Source organism: Aotus nancymaae, unplaced genomic scaffold (assembly GCF_030222135.1).
Source record: "Aotus nancymaae isolate 86718 unplaced genomic scaffold, 86718_ANA_hifiasm-v0.15.2.pri h1tg000012l, whole genome shotgun sequence".
In the NCBI taxonomy this organism is placed as follows: domain Eukaryota; kingdom Metazoa; phylum Chordata; class Mammalia; order Primates; family Aotidae; genus Aotus; species Aotus nancymaae.
Genome location: NW_026988423.1, coordinates 30,780,253 through 30,799,437, shown reverse-complemented (window position 1 = coordinate 30,799,437; position 19,185 = coordinate 30,780,253). Strand labels below are relative to the sequence as shown.

The window sequence follows — 19,185 nt, the reverse complement described above, 5'->3', positions numbered from 1 at the left end:
GCATGGGGAAAATATGACTACTAGTGAACATTTATACAGCTCTTCCTATGTGCAGGCGCCTTTCAAAGCACTTAGTACATATCAACTCATTTAAAATCTCCCAGCAGATGCCAGGGCCAGGACCTAGAGGAGGTGGGGTCTGCAGGACAGGTCCAGCACAGCTCAGGAGAGAGTGACACGGGTGTGTGTCTCTTGTGAGAACTCAGCCTGTGCCAGGCCTGTTCCAAGGTTCACAAAGAATGAGTCCGACTGAGCTTGGCTTCCACGCGGTGCCTCCCTCCGGCGGTGGAAAGTACAGGCATCCCCAAGAAGCCTGTGGGGGGTGCCAGCCTGTGGGTGGCCATGAGGTCAGACAGGGCACAGCTGGGCACCCGAACACTGCCTACACTCCCAGCCTTCTGGCAGCAGTTCCCTAAGCCAGGCCCTCGGGACCCAGGCTGGGGAACAGAGGAAGCAGCCACAGTAGGTCAGGCCCCACGCTGCCCAGACAGAGCCTCCCCCCAAGACTGGGAATGGAGGGTCAGTGCTGGCAGACATGTTGGCGGTTCTGGGATGCCCGGGAGGTCCCTGCCAGCCAGGACCCCGAGGAGACACCCACAGCAGACAGCTGAGCCCACTCCTCGCAACTCATCCCTCCCCACTGCTCACCACCCGTGCAGCTCTGAGGCACAGTGGCCTAGGCCTGATGACCCCCATAACGTGGCCCTGGGGCCCTGGGCACGGCCGGCCTCCCACTGACAACTCCACCTTTGGGTTCTGCTCAGCAACCTTGCGACTCCTGCACACAGGCAGACACCGCGAAGCCTGTCACCTCCAGCACAGCGAGCTCCCATGTGCTGGACCTGACCGGGGTAGTTGTGGGAGAAACCATCGCTCGAGGATGCTGGAGGTGAAGGCCGCCTCTTCAGCCCCGGCGCAGGGCTTGGGGAGTAGGGGCGGAAACTTTCCGCAGGACTGTCCCGCTTGCTCACTCCCAAGGAGCGGAGAGGATCCGGCTTCCCGCGAAAATCTGGTGCAGGGAAAGGGACCCCGGAAAGCAGCTCCGCAGGGCTGTGGCCGCCCCACCCCAACGCGCGCTGCGCCCACGTGCCGGGCCCGACCCCCTCCCGGAGTCGCCGCGCCGGCTGAGGCCAGGCGGCCGAGGACCCCGCGGCTCCCCGCCTCCCCCGCGGGCCCCCGCGCCCGGCCGCCGCGTACTCACCCTCGCGGGTGGAGCGGGGCGGGGCAGCACAGTTCCGCGCGCAGCTCCGATCCGCTAGGCGCACCGACCCGCAGCGCAGCGCTGGCGCGACGGCTCCTTTCGGCCCGGTCCCTGTACCGGGCGCGGGGCCGGCCTGCGAGCGGACGAGTCCGCTTGCAGGGGAGGCGGGGGCCCGGGCCCGGGCGGGGGGCGGGGAAGGGGCTGGACACGCTTGCGCACACGGCGGCCCCGGAGCCGACTCCCGGGAGCGACCGGGAGGGGGAGAAAGGGCGGGGTGGAGGAGGGGGAAGGGCGGGGGCGATGCCGCGCGATCGCCGGCTTGGGATGGTGTGCACGCCTCCGAGGCCCGGACGGAGGCAGGCAGGGGCGCCGGGGGTGCGAGAGGCACTTAGTAGCGGAAGAGGAGGCCGGATGGGGTGAGCGCAGGGCCAGGGCGGGCGCTGCCTGTGAGTGGCGCGAGGGTGGGTATGCCCAGCGCAGCCAACGCGCACCCTCCTGGGAACAATGAGAATCAAGAAAGGGTTCAGTGCTTTCCCGAAAAGAGAACCGTGTCCTTCCCTTACTGGGGAAACTGAGGCGGGGGGGTAGGGCCTTGTTCCGGAGCCCATGCTTCTTATCCCCCATGCACGCAAGGCAGCCAGTCCCCTGGGCCCAGACTTGGGCCCTTCCTCTGCTTTGGTCGGGGCCTGCCGCCCCCAAACTGCTCGCTCTGCACCCCTCACTTGCAGACTCTATCTTGGCCTCAGAAAGCTTCTCCGTTTCCTGTTATTGAAGGCTCCAGGCATCCTGTCTACAGGAAGAAACCCCTGGGCCCCTGACTCTGGTTCCTTGGACCCAGGCATCCCCCTAAATAAACCTGGGAACTGCCCAGGCTGAAGAACAGTTCAGAAGTCACCCTGCAGGACAATCCACAGCCCCCTAAGCCAGTCCCTTTCATAGGTCGACACAGTGTTTCCAGAGCCCCACGTATAAACAGCCCTGTGTTGGGAACGCCAGGGGCTCCAAGGAAAGCGTCAGACCCATTCCCTGTCCCCAGGAAGCTTACCATCCAGCGACATAGAGAAGGCTCACCATGGACTCCATTCAAGAACGAGGCAGGACAGGATGTGACTAAGTGCAAGGTGGTTCAGAGAAGTGCCAGCTCAAAGCCCGCTTCGGGCGGGAGGGCTTATCTGTCAAGAAGCGGTAACGCGGGAAGTTCTGCTCCAAATAAACTGAGTGAGGAGAGTCTGCCTCCCAGTTGTCCCTCTGCGGGTGACTGTGCTCCATCCTCAATCATTCCTTGCATGGGCAGAGGCTGTTTGGCATTTCACCGTGTCTAATTTAATTTTGTTTCAATATGGTGCCTTTGGCTTAATCAGTCAAACATTCATTCAGCAACTATTTGTTGCTTGCCATCTCCAGGTCTGGAATTAAGCGGATATAAAGAACATAATGGGCCGGGCGTGGTGACTCACGCCTGTAATCCCAGCACTTTGGGAGGCCGAGGCGGGCAAATGACCTGAGGTCGGTAGTTGGAGACCAGCCTGACTAACATGGAGAAACCCTGTCTCTACTAAAAATACAAAAATGAGCTGGGCATGGTGATGCATGCCTGTAATCCCAGCTACTCAGGAGACTGAGGCAGGAGAATCTCTTAAACCTGGGAGGCAGAGATTGCAGTAAACCAAGATCGTGCCATTGTACTCCAGCCTCGGCAACGAGCAAATCTCCATCTCAAAAAAAAAAAAAAAAAAGAACACAATGACTAACTCCCTGCCCTGGGCAACTGAAGGTAGAGGGAATCACCTCTTTGTTCTACAGATAAGAAAACTGGCCCAAAGAGAATAAGCAGCTTAATTAAGCTAGGTGAATCTGGCAGAACTGATCCAAACATCAGCACAGCCTCTAAACTTGGCCATTTAATGAACTAGATCTAAACATAGTTTGCAGTTCTTGCTGTGAATCACGTAAATGTCACTGTACCAGAAAAATGGAACCTAAGAACCAGCATTTGCTCCTGGACACTTGAGTTCCAACTCTGCCTCTGCCACTAAATAGCTTTAGTTTTCTTACTAGAACAAAAAAATGGAAATAACTGTGCTTATTCAAAGGGCTATTGTTGGCATTAAATCAGGCAATGGATTCAAATTTGCTCTGAAAGCATAACCTGCTATATATAAGTGTGTGCTGGCTTTTTTTTTTTTTCTTTTTGAGACAGAGTTTCCTTCTTGTTGTCCAGGCGGGAGTGCAGTGGCGCCATCTTGGCTCACTGCAACCTCCACCTCCCAGGTTCAAGAGATTCTCCTGCCTCAGCCTCCCAAGTAGCTGGGACTACAGGCACATGCCACCATGCCTGGCTAATTTTTGTATTTTTAGTAGAAACAGGGTTTCACCATGTTAGCCAGGCTGATTTTGAACTCCTGACCTCAGGTGATCCACCCACCTCGGCCTCCCACAGTACTGGGATTATAGGTGTGAGCCACCATGCCCAGCCAAGTGTGTGTTGTCACTATGCAGGTGACACGCCTCTTCTAACCTATAAGCTGTATTCAGGCCTCTCCCTGCTCCTTCCCCCAGCTTATCCCAAGCCTGGTTACTAGGTGCCCAGAAGCTAACTGTAATTCTGCTCCCCTCCAGTTAGGCCACAATGTGCTTACTCATGATCTTTTCCCTCCAGTTTCTTAACAGCACAGCCAGAAGCTTAGCTCACTGCCTAGAAGCCATATCATCTTTGAGGGCAGGAGGGAAGCAATTATGGTGCCTTTCTTTTCCTCTTTTCTTTTATTTTCTTCTCCTTCCTTCCTTCCTTCTTTTTCTCTTCCTTTCTTTTTCTTTTTCTTTCCATCTTTCCTTTCTCTTTTCTTTTCTTGTGCTTCTTTAACCCCAGGCACCCCTTTAGTGCAGCTAAAAGACATTATGAGCGGCTCAACAAGAGGCAATAAGGTGGGGTGAGCAGGGCTTTGGCCCGTGGGGACTATTTCTTCTGGATGTTAGCTGTGCCAAAGTGGGGCCAAGGTAACCTGAGGAACAACAGGTCTGAGTCCTCTTCCAAGCCATCAGTGCTGCCTCCATTCCTATTTCCTTTGCCTCCCTTTACCTCTCCTGTATTTCTTCTTGGTGGAAGTGGCAGGACACCTCTGTGCTGGGGCAACCAGAGGGGCCTCAGGAGCAGAGGGAGGAGCAGGTGCATCCAGACCTGGGAAGCCCTGGCCCTGCGGATCCTCTCTGGCAGGGGTGGGTGTGAGCAGGAGCATGTCTCTCTATGTGCCACATTAGCATCCTGCCCACCAAGAGGAGGGAACAGCAAGATGCTGTATGAGGAAGAAATATACCCCATCCAGCATCTCATATGCTTTTTAAAATAGCAGCTCCAGGATGGTATTTCAGCTCCTATTTTTATCAGATTTATATGGCTGGACCATGGAGCTGCGCTGCTCCCAGCGTTCTCAGTAGCAAGGGACATCACTGTTATAGTGTTAGCTGAAATGCATTCCAGGAACCTGCAGGCTGAAAGAGATCCTGAGAAGTCATTGTATGCAGCCCCTGCCTCTGTTTAGGACCACAGTCAGTTAACCACAGGAAGTTTATAGTTTGCTTTTTTCCTTAAAACCTCTTGGTTGGCAGAGCACAGTGGTTCACAGCTGTAATCCCAGCACTCTGGGAGGCCGAGGTGGGTGGATCACCTGAGGTCAGGAGTTTAAGACCAGCCTAGCCAACATGGTGAAACCCTATCTCCACTAAAAACACAAAAATTAGCCAGGTGTGGTAGCGGGCGCCTGTAATCCCAACTACTTGGGAGGCTGAGGCAGGAGAATCACTTGAACCTGGGAGGTGGAGGCTGCAGTGAGCCGAAATCAAGCCATTGCACTCCAGCCTGGGTGACAAAGTGAAACTCTGTCACTAAATAAATAAATAAAACCTCTTGGTTGCCATGCACAGTCTAGCATTTCATAGCGCTTTTAATCAGGAAGTTATTTTTAACATTGTCTTAAGTTTGTTTGGTCTGTTATACAAAGTGTAGACTGGGTGGCTTATAAACTACTGCAATCTCTGGCAGCTCTGTAGGCTAGGAAGCCTAGGATTCAGACACCAGCAGCCTGCTTCCTGGTTCATAGAAGGTCATCTTCTCACTGTCACCTCACAGTGAGAGGAAGGGTCCAGGGGTGACTCTAGGATCTCTTTAATGAGACACTAATCCCATTAATTGGGGCTCCCCATCCTCATGGCCTAATCACCTCCCAAAGGTCCTACCATTGCCTTGGGGATTAGGATTTCCACATAGGAATTTTAGGGTAACACAGACATTCAGGCCATAGCAAATATCTTGCCCAAATATCTCTAGTACCATCCTTTTGGTCACTCTCAGACCAGAACACTTACTGAGTGATTACTATGTCCCACAAAATTCTCATTTAATCCTCACAAAAACTCTCTGGGGGAAGCCTTATTATCACTCCTATTTCATGAGCAAAATTTATGTAACTTGCCCCAGATCAGACTTGGTTATGGCACAGATTCTATGGAGCCATCAGACCACTCTGCTTCCCAAGCAGAGGAGGAAAAAACATTCTGAGATTTTTTTGGCCTTGGCTTTCATTTCTTTATCACGGTTCTGAAGGGAAGATCCGCTAGAGTCCTAAATGTATGTGTGGGCCCATGCTAGAAGCTCAGCTCTTGGTGCCAGCCACACTGAGCCCTGGTCTCCCTTCTGGGCCTATGTTCTGCTTGTCACTGGACTGATGATGAGCAAGGTCCAGTATAGAGCATGAGAAGACAAACACTGCCCAATCTGACGTATCAAACCTAACAAAGTGAAACTCACAGAAGCAGAGAGTAGAACAGTGGTTGCCAGCGGGAATGGGGAAATGGTCAAAGGATACAAACTTTCAATTGGACTGGAGGAAGAAGTTCCAGAGATGTATTGTGCAACATGGTAATAATAGTTAATAACGATGTACGGGGCCAGGCAGGTGGCTCACGCCTATAATCCCAGCACTTTGGGAGGCAGAGGCAGGCAGATCACTTGAGGTCAGGAGTTTGAGACCAGCCTAGACAACATGGTAAAACCCTGTCTCTACTAAAACTACAAAATTAGCCAGGCGTAGTGATGTGTGCCTGTAGTCCCAGCTACTCGGGAGACTGAGGCACAAGGCTTGAACCCGGGAGGCGGAGGTTGCAGTGAGTTGAGATCGCACTATTCCACTCCAGCCTGAGCAGCGGAGCAAGACTCCGTCTCAAAAAAACAAAAAAAAAAAAGAAAAAAAGAAAAGAAAAAAATGTACTGTATACTTGAAAATTGCTCACAGAGATTTTAAATGTTCTCACCATTACAAAATGATAAATATGTGAGGTGATGCATATGTTAATTAGCCTGATATCGTGATTCCACAGTGTATACATATAACAAAACATTACGTTGTACACCGTAAATATGTACAATTTCTATTTGCCAATTAAAAGAAATAATTAAAAAACCGAAAAGTTTTAGCCTGCAGGTTTAGCTTTTTGGGGCTGAAGCCCCATAGCCCCCTCCACTTCAAGGCACTCATTAACATTGTAATTACGTTGTAATTAATGCCTGTGTTCCTCACTAAATTGTAAGCTCCACTTGAGCTCTGCCTCCAGGTGCTTGCAAAACACCCAAAAGAGGGTTGGGTAGATGTTCAAAACCTGTTTATTAAATTGAATTGAAACTGAAACACTTGAAACAGATTCCATTCCTGTTTATTTCCTAATGGCGGTTAAAACTTGGTAACTTCAAGTTGACATGGATTTCAGAATTCAATGTAATTTCAATGTTATAATAGAACAAACTTAGGGTTGGTAACATTTATTTTGCTAAGCGAGGCTACTTTAAAAACAACTACTGATAATTATCACCATCTTATTTTTAAAAGTACATTTTAACCTATGTATACATGTTTGGAATAAAAATAGTCTTTTCTGAGAAGGAAGAGTTGGCAGACCTACATCAATAAAATAAATATATTCAAATGTTTTGGATATGGAAGTATTACAAGAGAAACATGTTCAAGTATTACTTTGTATGTAATTGTTTCTTATTTCTCAATTCGGGGATCTGTATTCGACAGGGACATGGAATGTGGAGCCTGAGATGGTATTTTTCTGTTTCATGTTGATAAATAGAGACCACTCAGCAATTTTGCTCTATTAGGAAACTTTGAGGCAAACGGGGAGAAGCCAAGAAACAACAGCAGTCATGCCTCCAACTGCTGCTTTCCTTTTCCAACCGAGGTAGAAAGAATGTAGGCCAAGCGTTGGGGCTAAAAGCCAGTCATGGAGCCCTCCAGGATTTATCTAGGAAGGGTGACATCTGCACTGCTCCAGCAGAGCCCGGGCACAGCATGCTTCTGAGGGCACACAGTTAAACACATGAGGCACTCTCTCCAGCACACAGGACCAAGGTGTGGTGCTGCCCAAGGGGCTGGCATTTGCCATTTTGCCAAGGCAGGGCTGCAATTGTGGCTTGCTCAGGACGGAAGGATGGTGGGCTCTTAAGTGTTAGCAGGAGGGAAGCATGAGGCAGAGGGGGTGGTCCTTACTCTCCATCCTCTGCCTGAGATCCAGGAGGCCTCATTCAGAGCCTAGCTCTGGTCCTCCATTTGCCACGTTTATGGAGCACTTATAGGTGAGTCACCGCCGGAGGTTCTGGGGAAATAGTGAACAAAGGGCCAGAAGTCTCTGCTTCCTAGAGCTGACTAACTTAACTCCATAATGCTGGACAAGACATCCTGAGCCCATTTCTTTGTAAAATGGAGCGAGAATGCGGATCATGAAATGATCTGCTATATGAATGTAGTGTTATAACGTTGCTTTGTGTAAAAGGTTGGTTTGCTGAACTAGGTAGTATCATAGGGGCCAGGGATACAGAGATAACTAAAACAAAGCAGACAAACTCACAAGTAGGAATAAAAAGAGGCACTATATGCGAAACTACCATGTTGAGTTATCCAGGAGTCTGATATAAAGTTCACCCTATAAAGACAGAGAGATGGCCAGGCGCAGTGACTCACGCCTGTAATCTCAGCACTTTGAGATGCCAAGGCGGGCGGATCACCTAAGGTCAAGAGTTCGAGACCAGCCTGGCCAATATAGTGAAACCCCATCTCTACCAAAAATATCAAAAAAAATTAGCCAGGAGTAGTGGCGGGCGCCTGTAATCCCAGCTACTCAGGAGGCTGATAGAGTAGAATCACTGAAACCTGGGAGGTGGAAGTTGCAGTGAGCTGAGATTGCACCATTGCACTTCAGCCTAGGCAACAAGAGTGAAACTCCATCTCAAAAAAATAAAAAAAGACTATGCTTTTGGAGTCTTAAGAGGACTTGGCAAAGCAGCCAACCTGGGGCACTCTAGCCCTTGAGGCTGACAAGCCCAAAGAGGGCTGGATTGAGGGAGAGAGGGAGGGACCTTCATGAGGGCAGTGGCTGACAGGTTTTCTGGCGATTACAGCAGCAGAACACTAGCTGGCTCTGAAGGGAAACCATTGCCAGGCCCCTAGCAGAGGCTTGTCTTTCCATGTACAGGAAAAGTTAAGAGGTGAGACTTTGGGAGGAGACCCCTTCTGTACTACAGTGAAAATAAGGAGAGGCTTAGGGAGACAATTCAGGGGATGCTATCCCAGAGGGCCCCCTCCCTGCAGAGTGGGAAGAAGACAGAATGGCCAGCCCCTCAGGGGAGTCGAGAAGCCTTCCTGAGTGCGGGTCCCTGTCTCCATGCCCTGCCTTTCCAGACCTGAGTGCCTGCCCTCTGCTGTGACTCCAGCCTCATCGGTCCCGTTACGTGAACTCTGTTCCATATCTCCTGCCCCTCAAACATTTATTCATCCAGTGTCAAGTTCCTACGCACCTTCCTCCAGGGGGCCAGGCACTACAGGATGAGGGGAAGGAACGGCAAGGTCAGTGGGAGCCTGTGGAGCCAGGCCCTCTAGCAGCACCGTTGAGGGCTAGGCAGGAGAGTGTGCGCTGAGGCCGCAGGGAAGGGCTGCTGCACAGGGAGGCGTCCCTCCGCTCCGAGGCAGTTGTGGTGCTGGAAATGGAGCCCCGTGTTTGCTTGCCGGGACCACATCTGCTTTTAGATGGGAAGCGGGTCACTTCTTTCCCCTGGACCTGGAATGGGCATAACTGAGACCCAGGGAGCATTCCTGCAAGCTGGACACTGCTCTGGGAGAAGACCTCCATCCAGCCTCCTGACCCCAAGACCCCAGCAGTTGCCAGTGTCACTGCCCACAAAAGTATTTGCTTAGCCCGGGAAAGAGTCGGTCAGATGTGTGGTGGTCATGAAATGGATGTTGCTGGCTCTCTGTCAGACCTCCCTGCATTGGTCACCACCTCAAAGTTCCTTGGCTGCAACTGCACGCCGCCTGAACCCAGGGACTGTTGAAATGCTGCAGGGGGCCAGGCGCAGTGGCTCACACCTGGAATCCCAGCACTTTGGGAGGCCGAGGTGGGTGGATCACCTGAGGCCAGGAGTTGGTGACCATCCTAAAAACACAAAAATTAGCAGGGTGTGGTGGCATGCACCTGTAGTCCCAGCTACTCGGGAGGCTGATGCAGGAGAATTGCCTGAACCTGGGAGGCAGAGGTTGCAGTGAACCAAGATCAAGCCACTGCATGCACTTCCAGTCGGGGTGATGGAGTGAGACTCTCTCAAAAAAATAAAAATAAAAGCTGGGCGCGGTGGCTTATGCCTGTAATCCCAGCACTTTGGGAGGCTGAGGCGGGCGGATCACGACATCAAGAGATCGAGACCATTCTGGCTAACACAATGAAACCCTGTCTCTACTAAAAATACAAAAAATTAGCCAGGCGTGATGGCACACGCCTGTAGTCCCAGCTACTCAGGAGGCTGAGGCAGGAGAATAGCTTGAATCCGGGAGGTGGAGGTTGCAGTGAGCTGAGACTGCGCCACTGCACTCCAGCCTGGGCAACAGGGCGAGACTCCGACTCAAAAAAAAAAAAAAAAAAAGAGCTGCAAGGAAGAGTGGCTGAGTGGAGGCCAGTCGCTTCGTTGTGCCTCATCTGAACTCCCTGAAGGCTGCAGCAGGTCCCTGAGGTTTTCTGACCACACCCTCCACTCCCCTGCTGTTTCTAAGGGGTCTTTCCCAGGGCCACAGTGGTCCACAACAGGCCCTGAGATCCTGAAGCAGGTTGGCTGCACCCAAACCACCACCTGCAAGTAAAGGGGTTGGACTCTGAATGAGTTTTCCTGGTTCTCAGGCAAGGGATGGAGTAAGGACCACTCACTGTGCCTCATGCTTCCCACCTGCTTTCACTTAAGAGCCTGCAATTCTGCCACACCTGAGAGCTTCCCAAGCAAGGCACAAAATCCACAGCCCTACTCTGACAAAGTGGCCAACACCAGCCCCTCCGGCAGCAGGACGCCTTGGTCCTGTGTGCTGGAGAGAGTCTTATGTGTTTACTCGTGAGCCTGCACGTACAAGCCATGTTCCTGCTCTGCTTGAGTGGTTGCAGGTGTCACCCTTCCCAGATAAGCCCCAATGGCTCCTTAATTGGTCATCAGCCTCTGACACTTTGAGGTCCCTTCCTGGTCTCAAGATCCTCTGAACATCTGCCTCTATTATGCCTTGAACCCGAGCCGCCTCCGAGCCTTTGTATTCAACTGCAACTGTATCACTTTGCCCTTGCTGATTCACTGTTTTGCACTTGATCTTCTGGCTGCTCCGTGTGAATCTGTTTTGTCTTCCTGCTGAGATAAAAAACTCAAGGCCGGGGACTCGCTGACCAAATAACAGAGCAAGGCAGCCTTTTCAGGCTTGCATCATCTGATTCCTATTAAAACCCACCCACTTCCAGGCACCACACCCCCATCCTCATCAACAAGAAGTTTATCAACAGGGTTAACTGACTCACAAGGAGGTGTGACCTCAGTGCTGGAAGGAAGTGCCATCAGAAACCTCTATTGATAATTTCCTGAAAGGTTTCAAGTTTGGTTTTTTGGGGGACTCCTCAAAGAAGAGTTGGATGGTAGGGGAAGGAGGAGGGGAGAGGGGGAGGAGCAGAACAGGAAGGAGTGCCAACAGGAGAGGCACAGAGTGGGGACGAGGAAGCTACCATGGACTGTGAGCCCAGGGGCTTGAGAAGGCCCTTGGCACCCAACCAGGTCAGCTCCCACCCGTCGGTTGAAACCACCACCTGGAGCCTTTCCACCTTTCTCAAGGCGTTCCCACCAGTTCTGCCCACCCACTCTCCCTCACCATCTGTCTGCCTCCCAGGCCACGCTGTCCACACTGAGTGAGCCCACTACTTTATTCACTACTAGGAATAAGCCGGTACAAAACACATTTTTAGAAAATTCACTTGGAGATAAAAAATCTTGTCCCCACTCCTCCCCCAGTCCCACACGTGTGCTCTTCTTCTCGAGTTAATTCAGCTTTGCCGAGCCTCCTGCAAGAGCTTGAGCAGGGGGTCATCAGTCCTGAGGGCGAAGGTGAGCGTGCGCCGCTGGTAGTGCTTGGGGTCACACTCCAGGTTCTCGATGACTTCGGCCAGCAGGTGGGCGCGCTCCACGCTTGAGCCGGGGGCCTCGAAGCCCAGGGCGGTGAAGTGCACGTGCAGGTGGTAGTAGGAGGGCAGGTAGTGCAGGTATACTCGCAGACGGTCTCCCATCATCTGGTAGCGCTGCAGGATGACTTCCTGATGAGATAGGAGCAGGCAGGTCAAGAGTCACCGTGCTACCTAGGGGCAGGCACCATGGCCCCATCTAGACCCTCCTCCCATATGAATCCCGGGCTGCCCTGGGACAGCTCATAAAGACCCTCCAAATAGTTCTCTGCCTGCTGTCTGCTTCAGTTCCCTCTGTCTCCTAGTCTAGGAAATCCACAAGTACAGGTGACAGCGGCAAAGCTGAGACTCTCTCCCACGAGAAGCGGGGAGCGGCCTCGATCAGCGTCCCCACCCTAACGTGGATAAAACACTGACTTCCTCAAACAGTTGCTGCTGGGAATCTTGGAAGGCCCAGTGTCTACAGACAGGCCCCAGACTCCCAAGACTATGGGAACAATCTTTCATGATTTAGAAGCATTTAATCAATCATGAAGTGGGTGGGAGGAAGCCTCATTCTCCCTTTTAGCATAGAACAGCGTGGAGGTTGGAAACAATGAAGATAGGGAGGGAGCTATGCTGAGGACTTGGTGAAAGAGCAAGGACTGGGGAAGGGGTGTGGGAGGGGCTGCTCCCACACAGACCTAGGCAAGTGTCAGTGGGCTCCCTGCAGAAGAAGAAAGCATTGACTTCGGCCCTGGCTTCCTTTGCCCTCTTCCACCTTGCTCAGGGGTGGGTCTTTTTCTACCAACCTCCACCTTCAGGAGCCTGCAAGGCATAGAATTAACTGGAGACTCTCATCTCCATTGTGGGCAAATCCCTGAGGTGGTCAGAGGTGAAGAGAAAAAGACTAGGGCCTCAGTGGGCTCAGTATACACCCCAGAATTGTGTTCTGCATTTGGAGCTCGCCCCAGGAACCTCTGCAGCAGGGTGAGACCAGGGCCAAGGCACCTGAAGGCTTCCTGGAATAAGTGGGGCCGGCCTGCCAGGGTGGAGCTGTCTGAGCTGCTAGGGCAGGTCAAAGTGTTGGCCCAGCATCTCCCTAAGAGAAAGACACCATTGTGTGCCATTTGTAATATCCAGAGACTGCTTCAGGATATGAATAAGCCACCCCAAAAAGATAAAGGCAGCCAGAGGGGTGGTGCCATGGATGGGCAAGAGGGAAGATCGACTGGAGCCCAGCAGCAGGGGGAGGCTGGGTCTGGGCAGAGCCTTTCCTCCAGGTCTGCATTAACACCTCGAAGCGGCACTGGTCAAAGAGGGGCAAACCTCTCTCCTGGCTGGGCATCGTTATGACTGCTAGCTCTGGCATGTCAGGCAGATCATCACATCTCAGAGTGGGAAAAAGACTGAGACCTGGCCCCAAAGGAGGGTGGATTTAGAAGGGATCCATCTAGATAATGGGGTCCAGGGAGGTGAAGTAACCTGCCCCAGGCCACTCAGCTGGTTAGGGTCCAAATGTCAGGCCAGGACTACACCCAAGATTCTAGACACTCTTCCCCCATCTTCCCCTGCTCCTGGGCTCTATGTAGAGCCCCTATAATTTCATTCAATTCAACAAATATCCCAGAGAGAAAGTATCCCAGAACACCAGGTGCTACAGAATTCAGTCTGTCCTGAGTCTAGACAGGGAGACACATGCATGCACACATATGGAAGTCATGCGCCCATATTTCCAAGCAGCTCTGGCACGATGTGGTTGTCATGGTTGTCATGAGAGACAGGTGATCCTTGAGTGGGAGGGGCCAGGACTTAAGGACCAGAGTCTATGGGGTGAGGGGTGAAAGTGCATCCTAGATGGGACCTGTGGAGAAAGGCTGAGGAAGGCGAGTGTGAGGGTGAGGAAATGTGGCTGAAAGCAGAGCTGGCGTGCCAGGCAGGACCAGGGATGTAGGGCCCTGCTCTTCAACCTGAAGAGCCTAATGGGGTCCCTGAGAGAAGTCTCTACAAGATGGATTCTGGGAAGGGTGAGGAAAGGGGCCCAGGAACACACTGGAATCTGAGTCTAATTTCTCTGGGCTTCCATGTGGTATGGTGAAGCCACTCACCTGCCCCTGGTGGAGAATGTTCCTGAGCAGCGGCAGGTGCTCTGGAGTGAGGTCACGTAGGGACCTGATGCCCCGGCGATGGCAGATGGCAATCAAGTAGAGGTCATCGAGCTGCATAGAGAGTGAGGGGAGACCAGGCTCAGCAGGGAACAGACCTGGGGAGGCTGCCAACCCTGGAGTTCTCACGTAAGCCAAGACGCATCCACGTGAAGCCTGCAGCACCAGGAGAAACCCTGCAGCAGGACTGACCCCCAGGCAATGCAGGCAGCCGCAATCCCAGGCATGTGGGATGGTCTGAGGAGCAGGCCTTCTGTGTCTGCTTCTTGCTAGAGAAATACCCTGTGAGAGTTCCACATACTCACTCCCCAGAGCTACCAGGGGCAGGGAGCCGAGAGATTCAAGGAAGAGCAAGGGCAACTCTCTCCCTCTAAGAGTTTACAGTCTTATCGCATGTATGTAAGTAGCTCTACTGTAAGACACAAAATAATCCCAGCACAGGAGGAAGGAAAGACTCTAGCTACCTGGAGCAACACAGGAAGGCCTTCTGGAAGAGAAGGCAGAGGATCAGTCTAGAAAAAGTGGTAGAATTTGGAGAAAGGATATTCAGGCAGAGGAAACAGAGCAAAGGCCTGGCGGCAACAATGTATAGGGTACGAATGCAGAGGGCATAGAATGTATACGTAAGGGGACAGGAAGCAACTTGATTTGTCTGGAGTCAAGGCACGTGAAGGGGTGGAGTGGGGTGCGACGGCTGAGAAGGGAGCCTAGGGCCAGCTCGGCAGCACACACACCAGGGCAGTTAGCCTGTTTCTCTCTTCCCCTATCTCACAGGACGCCTTCCTGCTGTCCTTCCTGAGCACAGCCTGGCTGATGAAAACCTGAAGGTCACAACAGTACAAAGAATCAAAGTCAAGATCTTGTGCCAGAGGGCAAATGAACTCTTCCTCTTGCCCAGAAAACCCCTGCTTACTTAAACCCTGGCCTTGCCTGGTAATTACATCCATGCGCAGGCAGGCCCCAGACACCAAGGCTCTGAGGGGCCAGGTGCAGGGAGAACCCAGCAGCGCCCTGCCCTGCAGTTTCAGCTACCAGATTCCTTGTGGAGATAATTTCAGGACCATGACTCACCCAACCAAATTCCCTGGGGCCCCAAATTGAAAATTCAGGATGGGCTTTTCTACATTACTTCCTGATATCCGAATATGCCATGGTCTTTACATGCCATGAACATTTTTCCTGCCAGAGTTCTAGGAATCTGGGTTCTCTGCCTCAGAATTTCTGCAGATGAGCCCACAGGAAGCTCCCACGTGTAGCTGAGCTGTATGTACCAGGCCTCAATTTGCTCCTGTGTACTCTCTCACTTTGGACTTAGGAATCCAAAGAGAAGCTCAGAAACAAAAGTGCTTGAACTTGGGTTTTGTGTGTGTGTGTGTGTGTGCGCGCGCACGTGCACGCGCACATGCACATGCTGATGAATGTCTGAGTGTGTGTGTTTTCAGCTGTTCTATGTGTCATTGTCATGGGACTCCCAAATAATAGTAACATTTGTTTTGGGTGATGTCTGCTGACAAATCACAAACATGACACTAACTCTCAACTCTCTGCTCCACTGGCATAGAAAGGTGCATGGAGCCTGGTGCTGGGTGTCAGACCGTGGTGTTAGGTGTCAGTTCACAGGCTGTGTAAGGGAGGGAAAATAATCCATTCATTAGACATGACCCCAAATTTCCTGCTGGCAGCCAAAGGGCCTCCTGGCTCAGGAAGTGATCTGAAAAAAGCTAGACCAGCGGCAAGAGAGGGCCTCAGGCTGGCACCCCAGAAGGTGGCCCATCCGTCACTCTGGGAAGACAGACAGACACCATCAGTCTCTTTTTACAAGTCAAGACCGTAAAATCAAACTAATAGTTTCCTGCCAGGAAGAAAGAGAATTGCTGGAACATTGGAGAGCCATCTTTTAACCTCTAGTGTGACTCAAAGGAAGAATTCCCTGGTCTGAGAACTTTAGATCAAAGAACTTAAATCATATGAACTGAAAATGTATGTGTATCTATATACACATGTACATATGTTTATAAACCCAGTATAGAAAGGTTACCAGAGACAAATAGCAACGACAGTGGTTTTAGGGAAGGGAAAGGAAGGACTGTGGGGTGGGGGAACATACTTTCACTGCACATCCTCTGTTCTGTGTGCATTTTTGCCACGTGTATGAACTAAACCTAAAAGAAAATAAACAAAAGAACACACAGGTGACCTTTAAGAGAACAGAAGACGGGATGTTATAATCTCCTAAAGAGGCACCGTCTCTAGCAAACAGGCACCTGATAAATATTTGTTGAATGGATGGAGAAATGGATAATCTCTTGAATCCAGGGCCATCAGTTTAGAGACAGTAACTTCCAGGACCGGTGGCAGGAGGAGATTCAAGGTGATTAGGAAAGATCCTGAAAGCAAACACCAGGGTGTCTCCCTATCCCCAGCCCTTCCCTGGCCCAAAGACAAAGAATAGAAGCCCAGACATGGCCTGTCTTTCTCCTGGATGCATTGCCTAATTCCAAGAGAGCTATCAAATTCAGTGCTGTCACAAGTCAAAGATCTGACAAAGTAAAATACGTCATCATCAAAAGTCAAGTAAGAATTAAAGCTGGGCGTGGTGGCTCACGCCTGTAGTCCCAGCTATTCAGGTTGCTGAGGCATGAGAATCGCTTGAATCCGGGAGGCGGAGGTTGCAGTGAGCTGAGATCACGCCACTGCACTCCGATCTGGGCAACGGAGTGAGACTTGGTCTCAAAAAAAAAAAAAAGAATTAAGCAAAAGTTAAGAAGGACCACACCTGCATCACTATGAAGCAAAGCCTGACATTTAAGCTTGCCCTTTCATGACCACTGAGGACAAGTAATTCCAGCCCTGTGGCTGGCAGCCAGAGTGCAGCTCCTAAAGCCTTTCCTGTTTTAAAGGGGACAGAGGGAGGGAGGTTTCACTGGCAGGTGAAGCATGGCCTGCCAGCACTGGAGTCAGAAGGAGAACGGATTTCTGCTCTCTGCCATGGGCTCAAATGCATTCGGGGCTTCGGGGATAGAGATGAACAAGTCTATCTTTTGTTGTCCTTCCAAGGCCTTAAGACTGTGATCCCCTGGCAAGCTCTTCAGTCTTTGAGAGTCTCATGCAGTAGAAGGTCCTCCTACCCTACGCCTCCACAGCCCCGCTGGGATTCTCATTAGTGGTGGGCCCCACTTCCTATGACCCAGGCTTTGCCCCCGGATCTCCAGGTGCAGGGCGGCCCCAGAGGACAGATGGGGGTTTGCAGAGCTACCACTCAGTTTGAGTCAGTAGGCCTTCAGGTCCTACCTCTTCAGACGCCTACAGAGCCAGTCCTGGCTCCCTCCCTCAAGGCCTGAAGGTGGCACAGGCAGAGAGAAGCTGCAGGGAAGGGGAGAGGGGATGTGGGTGTCCCCTTAGCCTCTCACTGCAGCACCCCACATGAGGAGAGCCCTCTTATTTGAACTTACTTGGCTCTAGGAAATCATCAATCAATGCTGCAACTTCGGAAATTCCCTTCAAATTCTCTCCCACCCCTTGGGCCACATTTGGGAATTCCCACAAGCCTCCTGTCAAGAGATGAGTGGTGCTCACATGCCTGTGTAACTCTGAGCCAAACTCCCACCCCTTTACCCCAAGTCAAAACCGAAGTCCTCATGGGCAGCCACAACTGAGGAGGCAGAGGGAGCGAGCCCTCGGAGGGACAGACGGGCTCCACCACAAGCCACCTTCTCTACGAGAGTCTCTCCACCCTGTGAGGGATGCAGAAACCAGACGGGCCCACCGAGAGCAGAACGGCACATCTGAGCCTGGAGTACACCCCAGGTGAAAGTGGAGGAGAGGGGATGTGTGTCTGCTCCCAGTGCCCAAGCCTGCCTGCCTGCCTTGGCTTATCCAGGCCCCTCTCTTGTTTTTTCGTTTTTTTTTTGAGACGAAGTTTCACTCTTGTTGCCCAGGCTGGAGTGCAATGGTGCGAACTCAGCTCACTGCAACCTCCACCTCCCAGGTTCAAGCAATTCTCCTGCCTCAGCCTCCCGAGTAGCTGGGATTACAGGCATGCACCATCACACCCGGCTAATTTTGTATTTTTGTATTTTTAATAGAGATGGGGTTTCTCCATGTTGGTCAGGCTGGTCTTGAACTCCCGACCTCAGGTGATCCACATGCCTTGGGCTCCCAAAGTGCTGGGATTACAGGCATGAGCCACTGCCCCTCTCCTGTTGCAGGCTGCGTACGGCCCGGTTCCAGACTGTGGTATGAACAGCACTCTCTGCAACACAGTGGCTCTGCTTGTTTCTGACACTGTCAGGGTATAAAAGTTTCTGATACTCTCAGGGTATAAAAGAGGTGGTGGTAGGTGATAACTCTGGTGGTGGGCTGGTCTGGGAGAGACAGGAAGGCCATAGGGAACTTGAAAGGGATACCTGTGAGGGAGGACGGATCCTCTCAAACCTGCTCCTTAGAAGGATGGGAGAAGCAGAGGTGCTTGGAGGCCAGGGCATGGGACCGAGGAGCTGAGTGGAAGTCTGGACTAAGCTACTCCACAGCTCGGGCTGAGGAGGAGATGCCTTGGGTTGGTCACCATGGTTCCTGCCTGCCAGTGCTTCAGAACATGGGCCTGCCTGGATCTGCTGGTGTCAAGAACGGAGAAAATGTAAACACCCCACCTGAGGGATCCAGGTGCAGCTGGAAGCACAGGTGGCTGCACAGACCACTTCGCTGGTAAGGAATGGCCTATGTAGTCATGGGCGCAAACGTCACGCTGTGTTACCTCTTGGGTGGGAGGAGAGCCAGAAAGGGCTTTAAGCCGACCCATTAAAGCAAAAGCACTTATGTATGACAGGTATGCACCCGGTCCCCACAGAGAGCTCAGGCCAGCGTGAGAAAGAGGGCAATCAGAAGGACCAGCACTTGGATCAGGGTGGCCAGAGACCAGGGCATTCCAGCCAGAAACCTTTACCTGCTGTTGGTTCCACTTGAGGTCAGGGATGAGGACAAACCCGTCAGAGGGATCTGGGTTCTCAAAAACAATCCGGTCCACTTCAGCCTTCTTGTCGAGAATGTTATACACCCACTGAAACAATGGGGAGAGAGATGGTTCACAAAACCCACTCCACTCATCACCCCTTGAGAGATACCCCAAACTGCACTAGGTACACTCCCTGCCCTCTCCAGGAGACAGGACCAAACCATAAAAGGCCGCTAAGCTCAGAGGATCTACATCCAGGCTGTCCTGTCCCCAAGCATCTGTTCTTAGGGGTCCAGAAGGGATTTCCCCCTTTCCCACCCCAGCTGGCACTCAGCCATGAGTCATCACAAGGGTCTCTGCAGCTC

At 52.0% G+C, this 19,185-nt stretch overlaps 2 protein-coding genes across 6 annotated transcripts in view; both read right to left on the bottom strand.

Moving 5' to 3' along the window:
* The window catches only part of ST3GAL4 (ST3 beta-galactoside alpha-2,3-sialyltransferase 4), a 58,073-nt gene extending 55,749 nt beyond the window's left edge, over positions 1-2,324 (bottom strand). For 2 of the 4 annotated variants that reach the window (XM_064375572.1, XM_064375573.1), the window contains exon 1: positions 1,202-1,358. Coding sequence is in view for 1 of the 4 variants with exons in the window: in XM_064375570.1 (XP_064231640.1) it covers positions 2,247-2,249 (3 nt within the window). In the remaining 3 variants the exon portion in view is untranslated. Of the gene's footprint in view, positions 1-1,201; positions 1,359-2,246 lie in introns of those variants that run through there. The other 2 variants (XM_064375570.1, XM_064375571.1) reach the window with 2 other exon arrangements.
* Positions 2,325-11,455: 9,131 nt separating this feature from the next.
* Positions 11,456-19,185, bottom strand: part of DCPS (decapping enzyme, scavenger) — a 46,914-nt gene continuing 39,184 nt past the window's right edge. For both annotated transcript variants that reach the window (XM_064375562.1, XM_064375563.1), the window contains exons 4-6: positions 18,812-18,925; positions 13,813-13,923; positions 11,456-11,857 (exon numbers count right to left, since the gene is read on the bottom strand). In XM_064375562.1, coding sequence (XP_064231632.1) covers positions 11,591-11,857; positions 13,813-13,923; positions 18,812-18,925 — 492 coding nt within the window. In that variant the 3' untranslated portion in view covers positions 11,456-11,590. The remainder of the gene's footprint in view (positions 11,858-13,812; positions 13,924-18,811; positions 18,926-19,185) is intronic.